Genomic DNA, 24,023 nt, shown 5'->3' on the forward strand with positions numbered 1-24,023 from the left:
ACAAAACTAAAAACGCCAAAAGGACATGCCAGCTTTGTGGCAGTAAGAAAATAGGCCTTCACAGTGCTTGGGCTCCACTGACCTAGAGAAATAGCCATCTCTCAAGATAACTCTCTAAGAATCAGAATGTTGAAAACATAGGGAACCAGGTCAATAGTGTGTTAGCAGCAAACTTTACCTTTAATGCAGCTGAGTCAAAGCAAAGGTAGGCATACAGAGTACATGGCCAGGTCAGGAAGATAACAGGAGGCTTTGTTGGATTTTGTTTCTTCATGTTCTCGGTACCTGCCAGTTTGATGAAATTCATTTTATCATGTGGCTCCATACTACCCATAGTAGTTGTATCAGTTTTCTAAGTCTTGTATATGCAATCCTTGCTACTCAAGGATGAGTTTCTCCTGAAGACCTTGTTACATTATGGGATGCTAGATTAAACCATTCCTAATTGTGCTCAATTGTAAGACCCACTTAATAAGGAACTTGTTCCTAAAGAAGCCAAAGCTCATGTACACCACATTGTGGGATAATTGAGATACTGAGCTTTGCCACAGCATATAAACACTGAAAAATACTTTATTTCCATAGCGCTGCTGTGATATAAAATGTTTTTTGTTTTGCATTCTTTTTGGGTCAGATCTTCAGTGTCTGGTCTTCTAAAAAGAAATTGAAGAGCGCTCTCTTGTGCCGGTGATCAATGTCTTAAGAATAGTCAAGATTTATTGATTTAATTTATAATTGATTGTACTTTGGGGGGGTTGTTTTGCATTTTTATTAATTTGCTGTTTAGTGTGCTATTGCTAGGAAGTGCCTAGTAAGTAAAATGTGTTATTTATTATGTGTTCAGCCCATACAGCAGGAGACAGCAAAGAAAACTGCAACCTTTCTAGCAGGCTGTCTAGAATGAGAAAATAATAATTTTGAACTTCTGTAGCACTTACATCCTTGAAACTCAGAGCACTTCACAAATATTATGTCATTAAATCCAGTAACAACCCTGTGAGGTGCAGAATTATTTCATCCCCATTTTATAGATCTAGAAGATAGGGCACAAAAAAGGTTAAATGATTTATGTGAAGTTGAACAAGATGGTGGCAAATTTGGGAACAGAATGCAGCTCTCTTTAATTCCCGCCCCATGCACTGAACTATACTACTTTCCTTAGCTATGAATTATGACTGTGACTTACACAGAAGCCCCAAGATAAAGAGTTCCATAATAAAAGTTACAATTAGAACTGGGCAAACTATTTTGAGGGGAGAAGGGGAATAGCACATTTGAAAAATGCAATGTGGGAGTGACCAAAACCAATCAGGAGTCTGGGTTACATTTGGCGAATAAATTAGCTTAGAGACAAAATGAGAGAAAAAATTAAAAGCCAAAAACATTTTCAAAACAAAGGATACTGACATTTCTATTCTAAATTACCTATTTGGTTTGGAAATGTCATTTCATTAGACCCAAACAAAACAGTTTCATTTTTTCATTTCAATAGGAAAACCTGGAAAAAAAGCTCCATTCAAAAGGAACACTTTTTCCAGACTTCTATCCACCACTGAACCAATAAATAAGTTGTTCAACTCAGCAGTAGTTACAATCATGACTGATTCACTGCCCTAGCTATTAATGATCTGAGCTTTCGGTCATTCTGCCCACTATTAGACCTAAGCCTATGAATAACTTACAGAATCTATATTTGAGAAGGCTTTTTTCCCCAGAATCTAAATGATGAAAACGCTTCTTTTGGGTTTCCTCCCCCAGGTTTATTTCCTTCGTGGCATTCCCAAGCTTCTACAGATCGTAAAAACGCAGAATGGGGAAGTTCAGCGGCTGGCATGTGGAGCTTTGAGGAACTTGGTATATGAAGACAATGACAACAAACTAGAAGTGTGTGAGCAGCATGGGATCCCAGTCCTGCTCCATGTACTCAGACAAACCAAGGATGTGGAGACTAAGAAGCAGATAACTGGTAATTCTTGCAAAATATTTGCATGCAGATTTTCAGTGCTTTACATAGTGCACAGGCCTGTTGTAATATATGTGTTTGTTTATTTAGCAGCATGATTGATGAGTCAAATATAATCCAGAAAGGAACAAGGATTTAAAGAGGCATTGTCAATAGCTAACCCCTGAAGTTTCTATTCAAGGCCATTTTGTTCTCCTGAGGCAGTGGTCTCCAACCTTTTTGCACCCAAGATCACTTTCTAAATGACAGAACAAGCCAAGATCTACTACCCCGCCCCTTCCTCTCTATTCTCCTCCTCTCCATCACTTGCTATCCCTAACCCTTACAGTGCTGCTTTGTTTTTTCAATTCTTCTGTAGGAGTAGGTTTTTCCAACATTTGGCCTGTCTAGACTGGACCAAATGTCAGAAAAACCCTTCTTTTGGAAGCCCCCTTATTCCTCATGGAAAGAAGAATATAGGGGTTACCAAAAGAGCATGCTTGCTCTTCCACTAAAAAAAGCAGAAGAACAAACGCATCCCTGGATGCAGAAGAGTTTTTCCGGGCTCTTTCTGGAATCCTGGAAAAACTCCTGCAGTCTAGCTGTACCCTCACTGGGTTGAGACAGGATGGTTGGGCTCTGGGGTAGGAATGAGGGATTTGGGTGTGGGAAGGGGTGAGAGGTGCAAGATCTGGGAGGAGATCTGGATGCAGGAGGAGGTGGAGAAGGGGACACTGGCTCGGGGAGGGGGCTCCAGGCTGGGGAGGGTTGGGGTCAGATGGAGGGTTGGGCTACTAAGCAAGCCACAGGCTTGTGGATGTGAGGGTGCAGGAATTTGGGTTGGGATATGTGAGGGGCTCAGGGCAGGGGGTTCCAGTATATGACAGGCTCAGATCTAGGGTCTGTGGGGTGCAGGAGTATTACCATAATTTAGCGAATGTAACCCGCGGGGTATATTCGGGTGTGGGATATATTCGCTAAATTACGATATAATGCTGTGGCCAGATGGGGGCTTGGCCCCAATTGTGGGTTTGTTGGCCAGGCTTCATTTTTAAATAAAAGACTTTGTCAAATACAAAAAGTTTCTGCCTTCTCTTTATTTCTGAGATAGGCAGGGGATCTTTTTGAGTCAGGGGTCACTGACCCACAGAAAAGTCAGTTGGGGTCACATATGGGAGATGCAAGAAAAAAAAACCCTCCTCCAAAACCCCCCAAGCCTCCCTAATGTGGCCCCAACTGTGCTGGTGGGAGCAGGGGACGTGGTACTGGGAAAGGGTGTTAGTGGGTGCTGGGGCAGGGGACAGGGTGGCATTGGGACAAGGGTCAGGATTCTGGGGTGAGGCAGGGGGCAGGGTTCTGCAGCAGGGGGCAAAGTGCCAGTGAGGGGGAGGGGACAGGGTTCTGCCACAGGGGACAGGGTGCCAGTGGGAGCAGGGAGTCCCCTGCACCCACCTCCTCCCAGGACTCCTCCCCCCTCTCCTCCCACAGAGCAGGGAAGCCCCAGCGGGCACTTCCTCTGGGGCTGACTCCCCACTCCCGCAGAGAAGGATGCACCTCGGCTGAACATCGTGGCCAGCTGGCCAGACAGCCCTCCTCTTTGCTCCAGCCCAGCTGCGCTGCATTCAGCCCCTGGAGGCTGCACCACACTCCTGCTGATCAGGAAGCCCTTCCTCTTTGCTCCAGCACAGCTGGAGTGAGGCACAGCTTCCCCGGGCTGAACACAGGGCAGCAGGGCTGGAGAAGAGAAGTGGCTGCCCGGCCAGCTGGCTGTGGTGTTCTGGCCCGGTGCACCACTCTCCATCCAGGCTTGCACAGAGGGGAAGCTGCCTGGCCAGCTGGTTGTGGCGTACGCTACAAGCCTTTCTTTCAAAATAATGTCGAGCTGAAAGACTTCTTACTCCAACTCGTGGTAACCCTCTTTTCACAAGGAGTAAGGAAGAGTGTTCTTCATTCAATTTCCTGCTGTGTAGACAAAGCCAGCAGTTGAGTTAAGCTATTTCGACTTCAGCTATGCAATTGACATAGCTGAAGCTGCGTAGCTTAATTTGAGTTTAGCCCTGCTGTTATGACCAATGGTATGATTCAGTTTTTTCTCAGTCCTTCCTCAAGTTATATTCCCATTCATTTCAATATGAGTTTGCCTAAATGAGAACTGTCTTTAGAATGAGTGAGGACAATTTGTTAGAGACAAGGTTTGTTTTGTTTTATCAGAAACACTGCTATAAGGTAGGAGGGGTACAATCTAGTGATTCATCTGTGACAGTATTTGTCACCATTTGACACAGAGAAAAAGATCACTCTGAGGACATTGTCTGGTGGCTCTGTGGGGGCCAGTCAATGGACAAACGCTCTCCCCGATACTTCTCTGTAGCAGCAGTGTACAAATTAGAACAGTGGTCTCCAACCTTTTTCAGCATGAGATCACTTTTTGAATTTAAGTGCAATCCGGGATCCACCTCAAACCCAAACACCCTTGCCCTACCACCTTCCCTCCCCTGCTCACTCCATCCTTCCCCCCTCACCCTCCCATCCTCACGCACTTTTATTAGGCTGGGCCCAGAGGGCTGGAGTGCAGGGGAGGGGGGTGCAGACTCTGATCTTGGGCTAAAGGATTTGGAGTGTGGCAGGGATTCTGAGCTGAGCCTGGGGCAGGGAGTTGAGATGCAGGAAGGGGTTCAGGGTGCTGGCTCCGGGCAGGAGTTTGGGTGCAGGAGGACTCGGGGCCAGGGCAGTGGTTTGGGGTGCAGGAGGGGTTCAGGATTGGGGCCAGGGTTTGGAATGCAGGCTCCAGCTGGGCACTGCTTACCACAGGTGACTGCTGGGTGGTGGTGCAGGGGGCTAGGTCAGGCTCACCCCTACTCTGGCCCTGCACTACTCCCAAAAGCAGACAGCAGACTCTCTCCATCCCTGTCCCCTCTCCCCTCCTTCCGGCTGCCCCCCCCCTCCCCCGCTCTGTGGAAATGGGGTACAGGGTGGAGAGAGGAGCACCCTGACATCAGCAACCCTTCCTCTTCTTCCTGTGCCCCACACAGCAAGCAAGAGGCTCCTGGGACTAGTGGGGGGGCAGCTCCAAGGCAGAGGGCAGGAGCAGCATGGCAGTGCTAAGAGGGGCAGATGAAGTGCCGGCACTTAACAGCCTCCTCGCCAAACCTGTGAAAGGCTCCAAAATCTATTAGTAGATCCCAATGACCACTGAATTAGAAAACAAGCCAGCAGCGAGCCATGTTAATGTTTAAAGCACAAAAGAAAAACATGTCTGTTTTGCAAATGGAGAAAGACAAAATGGAGAAATGGAAGGGATTTTATAAGATTTTTTTTTTTTACTCTCGAACAAGAAGCGAGTAAAATATTGAATTTAAAAACTATTAAAATAACAGCATTGAAGTCTTTTGAAGTGTTTGAAATGTTGTGCTGAAAATATATCTTCGTGTTATCACCTGTCTTGGCTCGAGTCGGCAGCCACTGCTTCAAATCCATGAGAGTTCCTTTTATATAGCAACTGGAAAATCAGGTCCCTTGTGTCCTTTCAGATGCAGCATGTGTGTAGTGGTGCATTTACACTGAGAACGTTCACTCACTCTTTCCATCACCGTTGATCCAATCCAAGGGTAAAAAGGCATGTTGGTAAAAATGCCTGAGCCGTGTGGATACTCCTAGTTCCATCACTCCTGCTGTCAACGGAGCAGCACTAGCACTAGGGCAAAGGCAAGAGAAGGAGTAGTGTGGTGCAAGATCTTTGTAACTATTACTGTGTTTTAACTTAACCAATATAAAATTCAGATCCAGCAATTTTGCAATTGCACCTGTCACTGAACATAAATACTTATATTAATGACTTGGAGAATAGCTGCCTGCAAAGTACTTCAGTACTAATACACAGTGTGTTGCAGATTGTATAAATCAGGAGGTTCTTCAAGGCTCTCAACTCCCACAAGTTGCAAGGGGTGAGGGCTGATCTTTTAAAAGCAAAATGAAAATTGCAACATTGATCCTTAATTTTAATGGGCAGTGTAGCTTCCTCCTATTTTTGTATACACTAACCCTCCTTGGAACTGATCAGTGTCCCAGCTTGAGAAATATGATTGAAGATTACAAAAACTGTAGAGTTTCATTGAGTAGGTCATGTTTCCAGTTTAAGAGACTCAGGGTATGTCTACACTACCCTCCTAGTTCGAACTAGGAGGGTAATGTAGGCATACCGCACTTGCAAATGAAGCCCGGGATTTGAATTTCCCGGGCTTCATTTGCATAAGCGGGGAGCCGCCATTTTTAAAACCCCGCTGGTTCGAACCCCGTGCAGCGCGGCTACACGGGGCTCGAACTAGGTAGTTCGAACTAGGATTCCTATTCCAAACTACCGGTACACCTCGTGGAACTACCTAGTAATAGGAATCCTAGTTCGAACTACCTAGTTCGAGCCCCGTGTAGCCGCGTTGCACAGGGTTCGAACCAGCGGGGTTTTAAAAATGGCGGCTCCCCGTTTATGCAAATGAAGCCCGGGAAATTCAAATCCCGGGCTTGATTTGCAAGTGCGGTATGCCTACATTACCCCGCTAGTTCGAACTAGCGGGGTAGTGTAGACATACCCTCATTCTCTAGTCTTATTACTTCAACTGTGAACGCTGTATAATGGAATATCATCCTGGGTATATAACGTAATCACATTGCAATATAGTGACAATATACAATACTTCCAGGGAGAGGTCCTAGTGTAGAATCCTATGCCAGAGGTTCCCACCTTTTAACATGACAACTAACACTCTTTTCACCCTATATCTTATATTAATTACTTGCTAATATGACTGCAAATTAGTCACCGGAAAAAATCCCCTGAGTTGTTCTTAGAAGCATTCTCCCATCAAAGCTCCATGAATGACTTGTTAACCTGTCATAGTTCATAAAGGTTTTGAGCCTGACAGTGCAAGACTTATTTTCCATGAATGAGAGACTCATATTGGAGTTGGAAGCCTGTGATTTTCCTCAATGATGTTGTAATTTCTGTACCAAAGAAGAACAAGAAGGCTTTGCATTTCTAGTGCTGTGTGGGAGGCACTACACCAGAATTCTGTATCTGAAGGAAAGAATGTAAACTTGAGGAAACGGCTGCTTTTCAAAGAGTGTTATTCAGCTATTCCCTGTGTGAAGAGGGTCAAGAAGTCTAGGGTCAAAAATTCTTTGTGTGATATTTATTTTCCACCACATGACAGAAAGATTATCTAATTTTCAAAGATATGAGAGCAGTGCATCCCAACCTTAGAAGCTCAGCTTCAAGGTCACTGATTAGTTAATCGCAGAACTGTTCATGTAAATTTAATTGGCTGCAACTAAGCCAATTCTAACAAGACTAAAATTTATCTCTGTTACTAATAGATGCTAGGACATTTCCTCTACCCCCAGCCCTTTTCCTGTCTGTCACATGAGCACACACACACACCAGGGCAGTAGTGGTCCCCGGAGAGCCTTGTGAGCTGGAAGCCAACCTAACTAGCTGTGATGCCAGTTATGGGGATTGGAAATAGCATCAAACCAGTGTACTTTATCCAGATCTGGAAAATCACTGCAGGGTTCCCTGTGGCAAGTTATGTGGCTCTCCGGCCTATTTGCAAACAGGTTATGTGACTTCCCCAAAATCACACTGGAAGTCATGGAGGAGTTGTCAGATTTTCATAATTACAGTGTAACTACTAAAGAAAGGGTAAACTTAATTTGCTCACAGTTTAACATGTAAGCAAATTAGCTGCAGGTTCTTTTTAGGCAGGTAAGGAAGTTGCAAAGTAATTGTAGGGAAAGAGTATGTCAGGTTGGGAGAGTGAAAGAGCTGAAAGATATGCCACCCACCTGCCCTGATGGGGTGAGAAAAATTAATGGTGCTGGTGGCAATGGGTGGGACAGGCACAGCAGTAAAGGAGATGCTTGCTGATGGACACTAGGTAGCTCCTCCCCTCTTGGGAGCCTCTGCCACCCATTGACAGTGGTGGGACCAGGACTGGAGCGTTCCTAAGCTCCCAGGATTCAACCTGGTGTAGGAGCTATGTGGAGCCTCTTTTGGCTCCATTCCAGCAGCCCTACTGTACCCATCCCAAACTAGGAATGGCAACCTGTCCTAACACAAGTGGTTCTAGCTAGTCTCCCCTTTAGGGGCCAGGAAGGAATTTTTTTCTCTCATGGACCAGTTGGCCATGGATCGGGGAGTTTTTTGCCAACCTCTTAGCACCTGCAAGCCACAGTGGGTTAAGTAGGATTGCACTTACTACCCAACTCAGTATTGGGTTGAGTTAATCCATTGCAACTTGCAGCCAGATTTCAGTGTGGTTAAAAGGACAAAATAAATGGTTCCCAGAGGTGAAATACCTGGGATTTTGGTGATGGGCGTTGGGAGGAGACCTTGTGGCCTTTCTAGGACCTTCTGTCCCCTTTGTAGGAGGTAGGGTACTAGAACTCAGAGCTGACTCCTGGTGGGGAGGGGTTCAGTTGAGGAAAGGTTACCCCATGTTACAGGTTATAAGGAGCTTGTAGCCATTGCACTGGAACCAATTAAATGCCTGCTAGAAGAGAATGTGGGTAATGAGAAGGCTATGACTCTCCCCTTTGCTGAAGTTTAATAAAAGTTGTGGCCTACTGCTAAATTCCATGCGTGTGTCAGTCATTTCACATACACACCAGTCCGCATCAACCTGTATATTTGTTGATTATGTCGAGAGTTCAGCAGGGAATAGAAAGTAGAACACCCAGAACTTTAAAAAAAAAATAAAAATCAGCTTTTGAAGGTGAGCCAGCTAAGCCTGTAGGGGAGTGTCTAACCTCTTGATCTTATTGTGCAACATTCATCTAAGAAATGTAAGAAAATTTCTCCTGCAGGCAGGATTACAACACAGAGAGGCCAAGCTGTCATTAAAAGAAGAAATAATTTCAAAGGAAACCCTCCTGTCTTACACCAATCAGCCTTTTAAGGGGAGAATTGTATGCCACTAGTACAGATTGAAACTCTAATCCAGGACCACATCCGTGGTCTGGTGTCCCGTGGAGGGCCATCAGCAGGGAACCCTGTGAGGCTGACAGGGCAGCGGGCTGCCTGCAGTGAGCTGCTGGTGGGGCCACCCAGTAGGGTTGCCAGATGGTTTAACAAAAAATACCAAACACCTCTCCCCCCCCCACCCACCCCCCCCCCCCCCCCACTCCCCAAAAAAGAACACCACACCGGAAAAAAAATTCTGTTGAGGAAAAAAATGGGGGAGACCAAAGTTGTTAAGGGGGAAAAAAGAGGGGGGGCGCTGCATCTTTAAATGACCCCATGCACCTCACTCCCCCGCCACACGTGGCAGGGGAAAATTTTCCCACCAGGCTTCCATCCGAGGGAAACAGTAAGTACTGGACATTTCCCACGTCCAGTATTTTCTGTTTTTTTACCAGACGGGGGACCTGAATAACGGACAGTCCAGGCGAAAACCAGACACCTGGCAACCGTAACACCCAGGGAGTGGCAGCGGGGCTGGGAAACCTGGCCCATGGCTGGCTGCTGGGGCTGGGAGCTGCAGCAGCGGCAGCATATGCCCAGTGTGGCCCAGAGTCACTGCACATGGCTGCCCACAAGGGCCAGGAGCTGTGGCTGCCCAGTGAGATTGGGAGCCCCGGCACACAGCTGCTCAGCAGGGTCGGCAGGGAGGCAGGGCCAGAAGCAGTTGGGAAACCAGCCAGGAGGTCAGCGGGCCTGGCCAGGGTTGGGAGGCAGGTGGCAGGGGGTCAGGAATGACCTCCCTTGGTTCGGCAAAATCCCTCATCCTGGATCGGTCAGGTTCCAAGGGTGCCGGACTTAGGGAGGTCCAACCTGTAGCATATTATATAGCATATATGAAAGTAAAAAGCCTGATCCTGCAAACATTTTTGCATATGAATCTGCATTTATGCCTATAGGCTCAGTGGGATTGCTCACATGAGTAGAATTAAGCATGGGTGAGAGTATTTGCAGTATCAGCAACATTTTAAATACTATTTTGGCAGCTGTGAGTCTTCTGTTCCAGCTGCTTTTATTTTTTTTCTCATATGTATGTAATACCTATGTTCTTCTGGCAAATTGATACCTGTTGCTTTGTCACATTAATTTTACAGAAGCCAGTTCACAATATACCCCGCTTGGACCCTTCATATTATTTTACTTCCTATTTACTGCACACTTTTTTGGGTTTGGGAGCTAGTGTTTCATTTTTCCTAGAAGAAGGCTCTCATAATACATAGCAGTGGCAGCACTCCCAACATTGAGTGTGGGTTTTTTCCACTGCTGGCAACTATTGTAATTAAAACACCTACCATATCTAGGTATTATAAACGAGACATTATCCATGAGCTGCTAAGTGGAACATCAGCCTACACTGTGCTGATTTTTAAAGGGTTATGAAAGCAGCAGGCTAGACAAACAATCCTTCTCTTTGTAGTACAGAACAGCAGTTTGCGTGTTTTACTCAGAATAATACTTTTAAAATCATTGGCATAGTCTGATCATTTTTCTCTACACAATCCCAAACTCTAGTAATAAGGACTGGGACCATACAGAGAATATGGCACTGCTTCCTTTGACTGACAGTCTGGACAATAACACAATTCCAAATGTTAGTATTTTTCACTCCTGTGAGAAATTCTGCTGTTAAATGCGGAAGAAACATAGTAACAAGAATCTCTCACCTTGGTGTCTGTACTGTATGAGGGTGATTTGCAAAATTTTCTGCAGTGAAGGTATTGTTGGTGCTTCCCCCCCCCATTGACAAGGAAGGAGGGAGGGGAGTGGATATGAAAAAGATGTCCAAGAGAATCCCCATTGTGACCTCCACTAACGGGCACCAAGCAGAACTTTAGTGCCCACACCTGCATGACCCCAGAGGTATACTGCCTTTCCACCTTCAAGGGAAATTCAGCCTTGAACACTCTGGCCTTTGCTGCTAAAAGGCCCATCCTGTATCTGCAGGGAGTGACTCCACTCTTTGAACCATGCACCATTAGCTGAAAGATGCTTCCCTATGTTCTTGTCTTTTTTAAATAACTTGTGAGAGTTTTTGGTAATCAAGAAAATGAAAGATTGATGCACTTTGGAGTTGGTGTGGGGAGGGCAGTCAGGGCATTCACCCAGGAATGGGAAATATAGATTCAATTGCTATGTGACTTTGGGCAAGTCAATCACTCTATGTCTTAGTTCTCCATTTGTGAAATAGAGCAAAAATCTCTTACGCAAAAGGGAAAGGAAGAGGAAATGCAAATGAGAGCACCCCATTTGCATTTCCTCTTGTGGAAGAGGCTTGTAGTGTAGACGTAGCCTGAATGCCTCACATATATGGGCAACTGCACCCTCCTAGCACCTTGATAGGGTGTATCTAGATTTAGAAAGAAAATAAAAGTAAGAAAAGGTGAAATTTCTGGAGAACACCTTTACCACCCCCACTACCTCCCCACACATGACTGCACATATTCCAAAAATAAAAGGAACTTACTGTCTCATACCACTTCTGTCTCTCAGAGCCACCTGCATCCTCAGTTTGGAATTTCTTGTCAAGCAGGGTATATCTAGCTTGCTTTGAGTACCTGCCAAAGGGAAAGAAAATGAAGTGATGGTAATAATTATACACTGGTACGTACTCACAGGCCCACATGTGACAGGGTAGTTCTCTTTGCAATATCAGGCTATAGCTTCCAATGCTGCTTCTAAAAAACGAAAAGCAGTGCATCCAAAGGGCCATATACTCCACCCATAAAAGTCCATGGGAGTTGAGTGCAATTATAAGATATTAGGAGGCATTGGACCAGTTTCTCAGATAACAGGAATGGACCTAGTACCTGTGTTGTTAGCATTGGTGCTATGCCAATTTACACCAAGAGCTCCTTTGTCTATATACAGAACAAACTAGATTCTCAGTACCTTTTATTTGCTTTTTTTCTCCATTTCCTTTGAGAGTAAATATGTGAATCAGTAGTTTCCTGTTAATTTTTTGCCTGTGTAAAAAAACCTTGAATTCATTATCCCTTTCTGGGCTTTAGATCCCCACCATGTGATTCAGATCCTTCTATCTTTCTCCTTTTACATACTATTTGCATTGTGTTACAGTAGCTCCATAGTTGGGGAGGGAGCCTATCACTCAGTTGATCTGTGTGTTTGGTTACATTATGGAACTCTTTTTTTTTTTTTTTTTAAGAATTTGTTTACCCTTTACCTTTTTATGGCATTCTGAAATGTATATAATGAGAGAGCAAGAAAGATGAATAAACCTACCAGCCCAAAAACACGTAGTCACTTCTGTTAACATTTCAGCCCCTGAGGCACTTTTTACCTGCTTGTGCTACTGTCTGAAACAGTAAATGCCAGATGGAGTTCTTTGATCATTGTTCCCCACTAGCTACTTATGTCTCCTGATTTTTTGCATTGCCTTTCATGAATTTCAAATAAAATTGATTTCAGTCGTTTGCCAGTCCACTCAGAATGAAAAGCTGTGATTTGTTAGCATAGTAAGATCAGCAGTGCAATATTTGTCCAGTGAAGCAGTATTAAATGAATCATTAAACATCTGACATGCTCAGTTAAAATTCCTGGTTAAATTTAAACACATGCACTACAATATCATAGATCACGGTGCCTTTCCTTCGGTGCATGATACACTACCCTGCCAACACTGCAGAGTCTGGGAATTTGTGCTATCAGTTCCATCATATTGATGCATTAGAGCTAGTATAACTGAGGATAGCGGAGTTTGAGCCTTCCTTTAAAAGTTACCAAATTTTCACTTCTGTTCCACAGCCCATTCAAGTCAATGAGTGTCATTAGTTTCAATGGGTTTGGCCTCGTGAATTGATTTCTTGTTGCCATTTATTTTGGCTATTCTAGGTTTGCTGTGGAACTTGTCCTCCAATGACCAGCTGAAGACCCTGCTGACCCGAGACACTCTGGAGCCACTGACAGAGACCATTCTTATCCCCTACTCCGGTTGGCCAGATAGAGATTACCCAAAATCGAGTATTGTATCTGACCCTGATATCTTCTACAATGCCACAGGATGCCTGAGGTGAGCATCTATAAATAAATGCTACTGATGATAAATATGTCTGAACACTCTGACCCCTGCATCCTTCCAAGCACAGAGGGAAATGTCTTGTTTTCAGGCTGACACGTTGGTCATATTTTGAAATGCCAAACTAGTGTGCAGCCAAACAGCTGCTGTTGAGTATAATACAAACAGCTTTATTTGTAGAATTCTGACAACCCTTTCCAAAGAATGCTGCACAGGCTACAACATTTCATTAGCAATAACCAGTAATCTAGTGTCCAGTTTTACCAGCCTTATTCGAGTAGCCACATTGAAGTGAAGCAGGAACTATTGCTGTGGCTTGCAGAGTTGAGCCCTAAATATACATTATAATATTAAAGGCCATTTAAAAAATCATAGGTGCACCATGACTAAGTCTGTGCAGGGGAGGGGAGAATCATTTAGTCCAATACAAGACAATTGTTTGGAAGAAAAAAACTGCAAAAAAACTTTTCCAGGCAGTTTTGAAAAGTGTAGAGAAAGGAATAAAGAAGAATATCCAGCAAAAGTGGTCTTGCAAACCCAGGCCACAGCAGCAAAGTTTTCTCCCCTACTGGTCTAAACTGTGGTTAATGAAAGGTAGTAATTATCTCCATCGGGAAGGGATGTCAGAGCACATGTACCTCATCCACAGAAGTACTGCCTCTGACACAGCTAACACATCACTTGCAGAATCAATCCCTGTTTAACTTTGTTTAGCATAATTTATAGGAACAGCGAAGTTCTCATTCAAATACCTAAGCACTGTACACTTGGGTGTCTCACAAAACCATGTCTGCTTTTTTGCTGTCTCCCTCCCATACGCACCCAAAATACTTAACATACTTGCACTTAACTCAGATATATATCAGTACTCCTGGATAGCTGGGTGGGTTTAGGATTGCAATTAATGAAGCATTGCTATTTGGAAAAGGAATATTGCAATGTCTAGTGATGTCTATGGAGCATAAAAGTTAAACCAACAGTATGGTTTAGTAATTTTTCATTGTGCTAGAATGAAATATTGTTATGGTAAGTACTTATAATTTGTAATAAAGTGTCCTTAAGACAAGTTTCCTTGTATGTATGTAATAAGCATTCAAGTGTATGATATATTAATTCCTTGATTAGAAAGTACAGGTTGAATCTCTTTGGTCCAGCACCCTCAAGACCTGACCTGTGCCAAAACTGAGATCTTGCCGGACCACAGGAGGTTATTATTGTGTATCAGCATTACCAATGCTTCCATTGCTTATTGGGCTCTTAGAAGACATTTAGGAGTAAATTAGAGCTAAATAACAGCACAGAACAGTAGGAGCCAGGTCTAGTGCCTGTAATTAAACTTTATGGGACCGCGGGCAACTTGGCCACACCCGTGAAAAATGGATATTTGGCTAACTAAAATCATTCCTGACCATGGATGTTGCTGGACTAGAGTACACTGGACTAGAGAGGTTCAGCCGGTAGCTTCTAATAAAGGTGAAACAGAATTGTATTGTGGCATGGATAGCTACATTGGGGTAGTTTCTTAAGATACTGTAAACAAGGCAGAAGGCTGCCTGTTATATTGATTTCATTATAGTGGAGGCATTTTCTGAAATTCTGGGTTTGCTGACAGCTCCCAGGCAAGACTTTATAGATGTCAGGCAATGTGGTCACATTTATAATTAATGAAGCTGAACATATGGAAAAAAATGGTTTACGCAGTCTTTGTAGAAGGGGTTCCAGGTACATGAGCAATTCAAGAGTTTCTACAGAATTTGCTCTTCTGCCTCCCCAGCTGTGGTAACAACACTGTGAAGGTGAAGGATTTCAGGTACGCAACTGAATTATTTATGGTCTTCAGAGCTGACCAAAATAATTATATTCCATGCTGCTATGTTGCACCTGCTTGAGTGAGACTGGATTCTGGGGGTCCACACACACAGAGCCCACTGAAAAGAATCACCATAGGTAACAATTGAATTTGAGAACTCAGCAACAAGGCACTTAGGTTCTGATCTTTTACTAAGTAAAAGGGGCCTTTCAGTGGATTTTAAGGAGCCAGACTCATTGAAGAACCAGATGAGTGATTTACAAACTGCTCAGCTTGGGATTGTGAAATAGACATTATTCAGTTATAGTAATTTTACATCAAACATATTTACTGATAAATGTTGTAGCACTGGCTTTTTACTTGTTACTGACAACATGGATGAGATGCCAAATTAGTCTGTGAAAGGCCTAAGTTGTGTTAGACTTGCAGATTAAAACTGGACAGTCAGTGAACACAGTTGTATTCCCCTCTCTCCTTTCAGTCTGCAGCGTATGTATTTCTTTAAGTCTGGTATGTGATGCGCTGAGATTCATCTCGATGGTGGAGACTTTAAAGACATGTTTCCTCATCTGTAGTTGAAAATAATAATCGGATTGCTGATTTGTAGATTTCCTTTGGGATACTATCAGGTGATCGTTAAAGAATATATTTAATTTGTACTCTCTTCTTTGGAGCCCCTCACTATGATATCTGAGGACTGCACACACATTACTGAATATATCTGCACAGCATCCCATGAGGTAGGGAAATCTCTCCATTTTACAGCAGGAGAGTCTGAGGTACAGAGGTTAAGTAGTGTGATATGCCCACATTCCACAGGAAGACAACAGAAGAGTCAGTAGTAGACCCTACTCTTCCCTGGTCAGTATCTTAACTTATAAGACTCTCATTTTTATCAGCAGTGTGAGAAAGTCCTTATACTTTACCTGCAAAAGTCACTTTAATTATTTCAATCCTCAAGTTGCCATTTTTGATTTTGCAACATCAGCAGGATGACAGTGTTATCCTAAAACTCTGAGGGAGTTTTTCGAAACTTTCAGTTTTCTGAAATGACACAAAAGTGGTGGGTACTTCAGAGAAAGGTTATATGACTGCTTTATGCCTTCCTTCCATTAGACCTGATCAATACCCAGTGAATGCCTGTTAACTTCACTAGATATTCAATTTGCCCATTGGACATTGAAACTGAATGGAAACCACCAATGGAATGGCTATTTTTGTTTCTACACTGCAAATAAAATACACTAACATTTATATTGTGGAAGCATTTGTGGGCTCCAGCTGAGACTGAGGATCTGTTATGCAAACACATAGTAAAGGGTAGTCACTGGCCTGAGGACATTAGTCTAAATATACAAAACAGAGAAAGGGTGAAAGGGGACAGCGATGGGAAGAGAGTTGTTCAAGGTCATACAGAAGGTGAGGAGCAGAGCTGGAAACCGAACCAGGGTCTCTGGACTCCCAGTCCATAGCCGTAGGACTTAGTAATGTGTAAAGGTTGTAGTGGTACAATCTCTAAGACAATGCAAGAGGGTAGCTGACACTTATTTCTGTTTAAGCTTATTTCTATTTAGTTAGTTTGATTAGAAGCTGACTTAAGCAAATGTGGCAAAAGCAACTTTTAAACTGAAGTATGAGTGTCCACGTACCTCTTTCCATCAGTTTAAATATATTGGTTATACAATCACATTTTACGTTAAACCAGTGCAACTGTCTCATGTTGACAAGTCTCTGGTCTCTGCTCCCCATTCCCTTGTTATGATTTTGGACAGGTGCACTATACTCGCAAGAACTAAACACAAATGTGAGCACAGGAGATTTGTGGTTTTGCTAATAGGTCCAAGAAGGCATTCAGTAGATCAATGATTGCAAATAATTAAAAGTCAGTTATATTTGAAAAGAGCATAGCTGTAGTTTTGGACATGCCTCAGTGGGAGTCCTTAGAGCTGAACATGAAATTTATAGCTTGCAAAGCTGTCCTGTTTCAGCATGCAGAGGTGTTTTTTGTCAACACATTTTCTATGGTTTGGGCATAGAGAGCTCCTTTAGTGGAGTAGTTACATATAAATTGCATAAACCACTGCTGCCCCTCAAAAGGTATTGAATAAGCCATTCTCCCTTGTCAAACATTATGATTTTACAGTGCACACATAGTGGAGGTTAAAACAGACAAATGTTCAACAATGAAGATTCTGTTCCCAAAGGAGCACTGCAAGGCCACAAATATCCTAACTACTAATTAATTTTGCTTCTAAGGAATAATTAATCAGTGCATAAGGCAGGACGCTTTATTTATTTGATGGATTATAAAACCAAAGATAGACAAACTACTTGGTATAAATTTTTGTGTCCTAGTTAATGTCTACCATCAGATACGATATGTGGAATTAAAGATAACCCTGGCATCTATGAACGTGCCAAAGTTTTATGTATGTACAAAGAAATAGACCTGTTAGTTGTGCCCCTTTACAGCGGGCATCTGTCATTTTAGGTTTCTTTAGTTAAGTACTTACATATATGTCCTAGAACAGCCATTTACTAGTCAGTCAGATGAAGAGGCACAAAATTATTCCGAGTGCTGGCAGGGAGCTAGTCTTACAAAGCTTATAGTGGTGACTACGTCTTGAGATGTGCTTAGTAAAAAATTTAAAATGACAATGGGTGAACTGTTTTGGATCAAATATAAATGGATGTTGAGTCAAACTCATCCTTGGGAGTTCAGAGGAATTACAAAACCTGTTAAAATAGTCAAAAGAATTTTAAAAATTCTTTTTGTTTGCACTCTTCTGCCCTTCCCGTTTTGTGAATGAAATACCATGATAAGATGTATTTCTCACCAAAATGAAATCACGAAGTACTGGAGAACTGATGAATAAGGCTGATCTGTCAGGTTATGCAACCCAGTTAGTGGGAACAAGAAAAGACTCAGATAAGATTTAGGAACCACTCCAAGCAAAGTCTTATAAAATTATCCATTTTCAATAAAGAAGAAAGAGAAATGGTCTGATTTCTTTTTCTCTCATACTTTAATGCTGTTGTTCCACAGGCTACAGTGAAATTACCCCTGCTGTGTAGCTGTAGTAAACATGAGAGAATCTGGCTCTAAGGAGACTAAAATCCAAAAGAATGCTACAGAAAAGTGATCCAGTGAAAAACAGGGCACAGAAAGTGCTTTGCTGGCAAATAATTTGTTTTAATGTCTATACAGTGCCAGAATATAAATCTGTAATTAGTTCTTCCTTTTGTAATAATTGCCATGTTTGTTGCTCATGTTGTTAAAGTCTGTAGCCTGCAGCCTTATTGCAGCATGAAAGCCTTACTTTGAAGTTTAGAAATTATATGTGGTGTATTTATTGTGCTAACGGTGAACAGCAAAGCTGCTTCTTTGATTGCTCATGTACATTCCAATATGCTTGTGTGCGTGCTGCATGCACAATCATCAGAAGATTTTTCCCTAGTGGGGTCCATTGGGTCACCTGTACCGCCCTCTGTGGTGATGCCTCACGGCTTCGCATATATACCCCTGCCGACCTGACTCCCACTTCAGTTCCTTCTTTCCACCAGTGAGGATCGATCCTTCTAACACTTGCTTTGCAAGTAGTTAGTCCCTAGTGTAGCATTTCTTTGTTATTTTTGTTGTGTAGATTAGTAGTTCTTCAAGTTAATTAGTTAGTTTTGGGGGGGTTGGTCCCCCTTCTATTGTTTCTGCCCCAGGTTACAAGCAGTGTGCGAAGTGTGGCAAGCATATGCCCTGAGAGGATCCTCACACCACCTGCTTTGACGTGTCGTGGTGAGCTCACCTGCCAGTTAAGTGTAGTATCTGTAGCCGGTGTAAGCCGCAAACCGAAAACGAGAGGGCCAGCTGCTTAAACTGATCTTTATGGAGTCAGCACGTAGGCCTCAGCCAGCCACTTCAGTGCACGAGACTTTGGTGCTGTGTCCTGAAGAGTGGCATTGGCAACATTCCCCGGTGTAGAAGACGATGTCCTCCAATTCGTTCCCTGGTGCTGTAAAAAGAGGAGATACAGAGATCGATCCTCCTCCAGGAGGTTGAGTAAGGTCCCAGAAGCAGCCTACAACATGCCCAGCTTACCAGGGATGAGTGCTTCAGTCCCAGCACCATTGACTCTGAGCCCAAGGGGAGATCCATTGAGTCCCGTGTCGGTTGACTCCCCAGTGCCAGTGGAAATGAGTGAGGACTTCAATCTTCTCACCATGCTGGGCATATTTGAGGCAGCCTGAGACATCATTGAGCTCACAGTGACGGCAACGTTTGGGCTACATCACATTCCCTCAGTGGCACCAGCAGCTCATATACTGGCACCAGTTTCAATGGCATCAATGGCACTGCCACTGGCACCCGTGCCTGTGGCACCAGGTGCATCCAAGCACCTCACCAGTCACTCCGGCGATGACTTTAGCCCCGCCACCTGTCCCGGCACTAGTGTCCTCTTCGGCATCGCAGCTCCATGAGAAGTCACCGTCACTAAGTGTCCTTGCTCACTCGGTACCATTCTGTGGCACTGTCATCTGCTCCTCTGGTTAGTGTCAGAGTATGCTTTGGGGTTGGAGGCAGAGTCCTTTGTGTCCTAGAGCTCGCAGTATCGAGCCCATTCACGTCACCATTTCTGGCCCCAGCACCCAGAGGCCCTGGCAATACAGACGCAGGCCTGACCTCCGCCATGTCAGATGCCATTTAAATGGCCCTTTAAGACCCTGTAGTCCTTATCAACAAGGCAAGCACCCAGGGTCCACCCTCTCAGGCCACATCGGTGGCACCTTCCACTCAGGCACCACCTTCTGCATCATTGGTGGTCCCAGCCCCACCTCCTATGCAGGACTCTAAGGTGCAGAAGGCACAGGCTCTAGTGGTGGCCCAACTGGCAACTCCCCTTCCCAACCCTCAGCTGGCAGGGGATGGCCATGGAGATCAGGTGGAACAGGTAGAGCCGGTTCCCCCGCTAGCTTCTTCCTCGTCATCCCCCAACAAAGTAGTGGTGGGTACTTCCCTGTCACTGCCCCCTGTGGACTCTAGGGCCCACCAGATCTGCTCAGTCACGTGGCCCCTGGCACAGCAGGTGGTTGAAGAGTCCAATCCCATCATGGATGTTCTTTCACCTGAGGGTCCAGCAAGAGTGGCCCTGCCTCTCACATCAATCCAGTTGACCACAAAGGTTCTATCTGAGGCACAAAGTAACACCTCTCCTCCCCCTTCGCAATTGAAGAGGTATGAACACTTCTATGCCCACCCTCAGCTGGGCTCGCTGGTGGTAGAATCAGTTAACCACTGGGAACATCAAGGACAGCCTGGTCCAGCCCTAAAATATAAGGACACCAAAATGTTTGACATTTTTGGGTGCAAGGTCTATTTGACTAGGGTGCTTCAACTGTGGTCTCAAACTAGCAGGTGCTCCTCAGTCAATATGCTGTCAACTCCTGGAATGCCCCCTCCAAGTTCCAGAAGTTTCTCTCCTCAGATGCCCAGCAGGGGTTCTTTGCATGGCTGCAGAAAGGCTGCACAGTCACCAAGAAAGCCCTGCAGGTGGGCTTTGATTCTTTGGATTTGGCAGCATGCACGATGGCCACAGCATCGTGATGTGGCGAAACTCCTGGCTGCAGATGTCCAGCCTCTAGGTGGAGATGCAGTGCACTATCCAGGACCTGCCGTTTGATGAGTCAAGCCTGTTTGACAAAAAGACTGACTTCTGCCTGTGTAACCACCAGTGGGGGAATTTGAACCTGGGATCTCTGGAGTTTAGTATAGGAGCCGCTACAGCTTGCGCTATAAAGCCAACTAGCTCTCAGCTTAAGCTGTAGAGCTCCCTTGTTCTTATCTCTTGCTGTAGCTAGTGTAGGTGCCACTACATGGGACAATGAACCACACTAGGGCTATGTCTATACTCGCGGCTTCTTGCACAAGTAACATGCAAATGAGGCTAAGCGTGGAATATCGCCGAGCCTCATTTGCATACCTAATGAGCCACCATTTTTTTCAGAAGAGGCTCTTGCGCAAGGAGTGTCTACACTGCCCCTTCTTGCACAAGAAAAACCCTTTTGCGCAATGCCATTCTTCCTGAAAAGTAATAGGTGTAATGGCATTGCGCAAGACGGTTTTTCTTGCGCAAGAAGGGGCAGTGTAGACGCTCCTTCTTGCGCAAGAGCCTCTTCTGAAAAAAATGGTGGCTCATTAGGTATGCAAATGAGGCTCGGCGATATTCCACGCTTAGCCTCATTTGCATATTACTTGTGCAAGAAGCTGCGAGTGTAGACATAGCCTAGGTGTGTGGTTTACACTTGCACAGTCTCAAGGATTCCTGGGTTACCTTGAAATCCTTGGGTATTCACACCCCGGCTCCTTAGAACCACTGCACCAACTGTTGTGATTTTACCTTGGGCCACCCAGACAAGACTAGGGGTACCATAAGTGCCACCGTAAAACAGAAGGGGACCTCATTGTCCCTGCTCCAAGCAAGAGCAGGGTTCTTCCAAGCAACAGCCAGGGCCCAAGCCTAACTTTTGAGGGTGTGCTCAAGGGCGAAACACCAGAACCTATTCCAGATCTGTCACCTCCCATTAGGAATCATCTGTTCCACTTCCATTGTGTGTGGGTCCAGATTACCTCAGACCGCTGGGTCCGGAGCATGGTGGGAGTGGTATATTCTATCCAATTCTGTACCCTCCCCTCTTCTTGCCCCCCTTATCCATCCCTCTTCAGGAACCCCTGTCACAATCAGCTCCTTTATCCAGTAGGTGGGATTGCTCCTCATTGTGGGGATGATAGAAAAGGTGCCATAGGATTTCAGGGACAGTGGGGTTTACTCCTGGTACTTCCATATCCCAAAGGCCAAGGGTGGGCGGGGTCTACTCTCCATACTGGATCTCAGAAACCTGAACATATTCATACAAAAGCTCAAAGTTTCCCACGGTGCCCCTGACCTCTCAATTCCCTTGCTGGATCTGGAGGACTGGTACAGCTACCTCAATCTCATGGACGCATACTTCCATATCTGCATTGTCCTGGCCCACCGCCATTTCCTCCATTTGGGGTTTTGTGTGAACCAGCAATACCTTTTCAAAGTGCTCCCCTTCAGGCTAGCCGCAGCACTTTGGGTATTCACAAAGTGCATGGCAGTGGTGATTGCATTCCTGCACAGGAACTTGGGTCCAGGTCTTCCTTTCCCTGGACGACTGGCTCATCAAGGCGGTCATGGGAGCAGGTGCTCGGGCATGTGGAACTGATCAAGGCCACATTTTACCGATTGGGCCTAATCCTCAGTGTGCCACAATCCACACTCATATCCATGCAAAGAATCAAGTTACTTGGGGCCCTTCTCAACTCTACCTGGGTGACCTCTTCCCTACCCGATTCTCAGTTCCAGACCGTGGTGGGCCTCCTCTCCACACTAGCACTGCCTGACTGTGACGACCCTGCAGTCTCTTGACTAGTGAACGCAGCCCTACGTAGTGTGTGGGGGTGCAGGGTTCTGTTTGTGGGCCCACAGCCAGAGATCCCTCTGGCAATGGACTCCTTGAATACAAGGTGGGGACACACCTATCTGAGTTGCGCATGCAAGGTCTCTAGTTTCATATGGAAATGAAGTTGCATATCAGTGTCCGGGAACTCAGAGCAGTCTGAATCACTTTCCAAGCATTTCTAGCTTGCCTGCAGAGCAAGTGTGTCATGGTGCTGACAGACAACACCGCAGCGATGTTTTATATCAACAAACAGGGTGGTGCTTGTTCCTCTCCCCTGGGATGCTATCGCTCTGTGGGTCCTTTGCAGTGCTCGTGACATTCACCTGCAAGCCTCATCCCTTCCAGGCATGCCGAACAACCTCGCAGATTGCCTCAGTCGGTCTTTTCAAACCCACAAGTGGTTCCTCCAAGTGGATGTTGCCCTCTACATCTTCCAAGAGCAGGCTCATCCCCAGGTGGACCTGTTTGTGACCTGCCTAAACAAGAAGTGCCCATGATTTTGCTCCTTTTAGGACCACAGCTGGGGGTCTCTAGCAGATGCGTTCCACCTATTGTGGACTTAGCAGTACCTCTGCACCTGTGCTGTTGATACCCAGAATCCTCCTCAAAATTCAATGGGACAAAGCAGTGGTCATACTTGTAGTGCCCGCCTGGCTGAGACAGCCCTGGTTCACCATGCTGCTATCCCTGTTGGTGGCTAGGTCTCTGGTTCCACACCTATTGATGTAGGAGTGCAGCAAGCTGGAGTAGCTCCACCTTACAGCATGGAAACTCCATGATTAAACTGCCTCAAGTTTCAGTGCTCGGTCTCAGTCAGGCCAAGTGGAAGAGTTTCTCCATGTGGTGTCTTGATATGGTACGCTGCCCAGCTGGCCACGGTTCCCCTGTTTCTGGACTTCCCCCTTCACTTAAAACACCAAGGGCTGGCTGTCTCTCCCATCAAAGTACACCTGGCAGCTATTTCAGCTTTCCAGCCAAGTTTGGGGATGAAATCCCTCTTTGGGGACCCAGTGGTGGGTCATTTCCTTAAAGGTTTGGATAAACTCTATCTTCAGATTAAGAACTTGGATTTGGTGAAGAACTTGGATTTCCCCCTCATTCGAGCCCCTGGATTAACTGCTCTCTAGCCTACTCCTCATACAAGGTGGCCTTTCTGGTGGCTATTACTTCTGCCAGATGGCACTAAACCGTTCCACAGGTCAACACAGCTCTTAATCTCCATTGCGCACCACATGAAGGGCCTCCTGATTCCATCACTGTGCCTGTCATCCTGGATCAAGCTGTGCTATGACCTGGCCAAGGTGCCAGCTCCGCCTATCACAGCACATTCTACTCGGTTCGGGTGCAAGCCTCAATGACAGCCTTCTAGCACAAGTTCCATTTTAGGACATACACACCTTCACGACTCATTGCGCCCTCCCCCCCGCAGTCCCGGAATGATGCAACATTCAGCAGAGCTGTTTTGCACTCAGCACTAAGTTGAAGTCTGACCCCTCCTCTGTCCAAACTGCTGGTAAGTCACATATTGGAATGCACATGAAAAATCACTCAGTTGGTCCTGGCTAGGAGAGACTCACTGTGCTGTCCTTAGCAGGGAGCTGCCACTGTAGTGGAGGGAGAAGTGCCCCTCCCCAGTCAGGCTGCTTATAAAGCAGCTGCGTGGCTGTGTTGCCATACAACTTAGAGGGAATCTTGGTCGGAGGGGCATAAAGGTTAAACTGATTTTCATATGCTTTGCTTTAGAATGTTA

At 45.2% G+C, this 24,023-nt stretch overlaps 1 protein-coding gene across 1 annotated transcript in view; it reads left to right on the top strand.

Moving 5' to 3' along the window:
• Window positions 1-24,023, top strand: part of PKP2 (plakophilin 2) — a 77,497-nt gene that overhangs the window by 28,235 nt on the left and 25,239 nt on the right. Inside the window, exons 5-6 of the mRNA XM_075940244.2 lie at window positions 1,759-1,966; window positions 12,804-12,981. Coding sequence (XP_075796359.1) covers window positions 1,759-1,966; window positions 12,804-12,981 — 386 coding nt within the window. The remainder of the gene's footprint in view (window positions 1-1,758; window positions 1,967-12,803; window positions 12,982-24,023) is intronic.

Source organism: Pelodiscus sinensis, chromosome 1 (genome assembly GCF_052426305.1).
Source record: "Pelodiscus sinensis isolate ZL-2025 chromosome 1, ASM5242630v1, whole genome shotgun sequence".
In the NCBI taxonomy this organism is placed as follows: Eukaryota; Metazoa; Chordata; order Testudines; family Trionychidae; genus Pelodiscus; species Pelodiscus sinensis.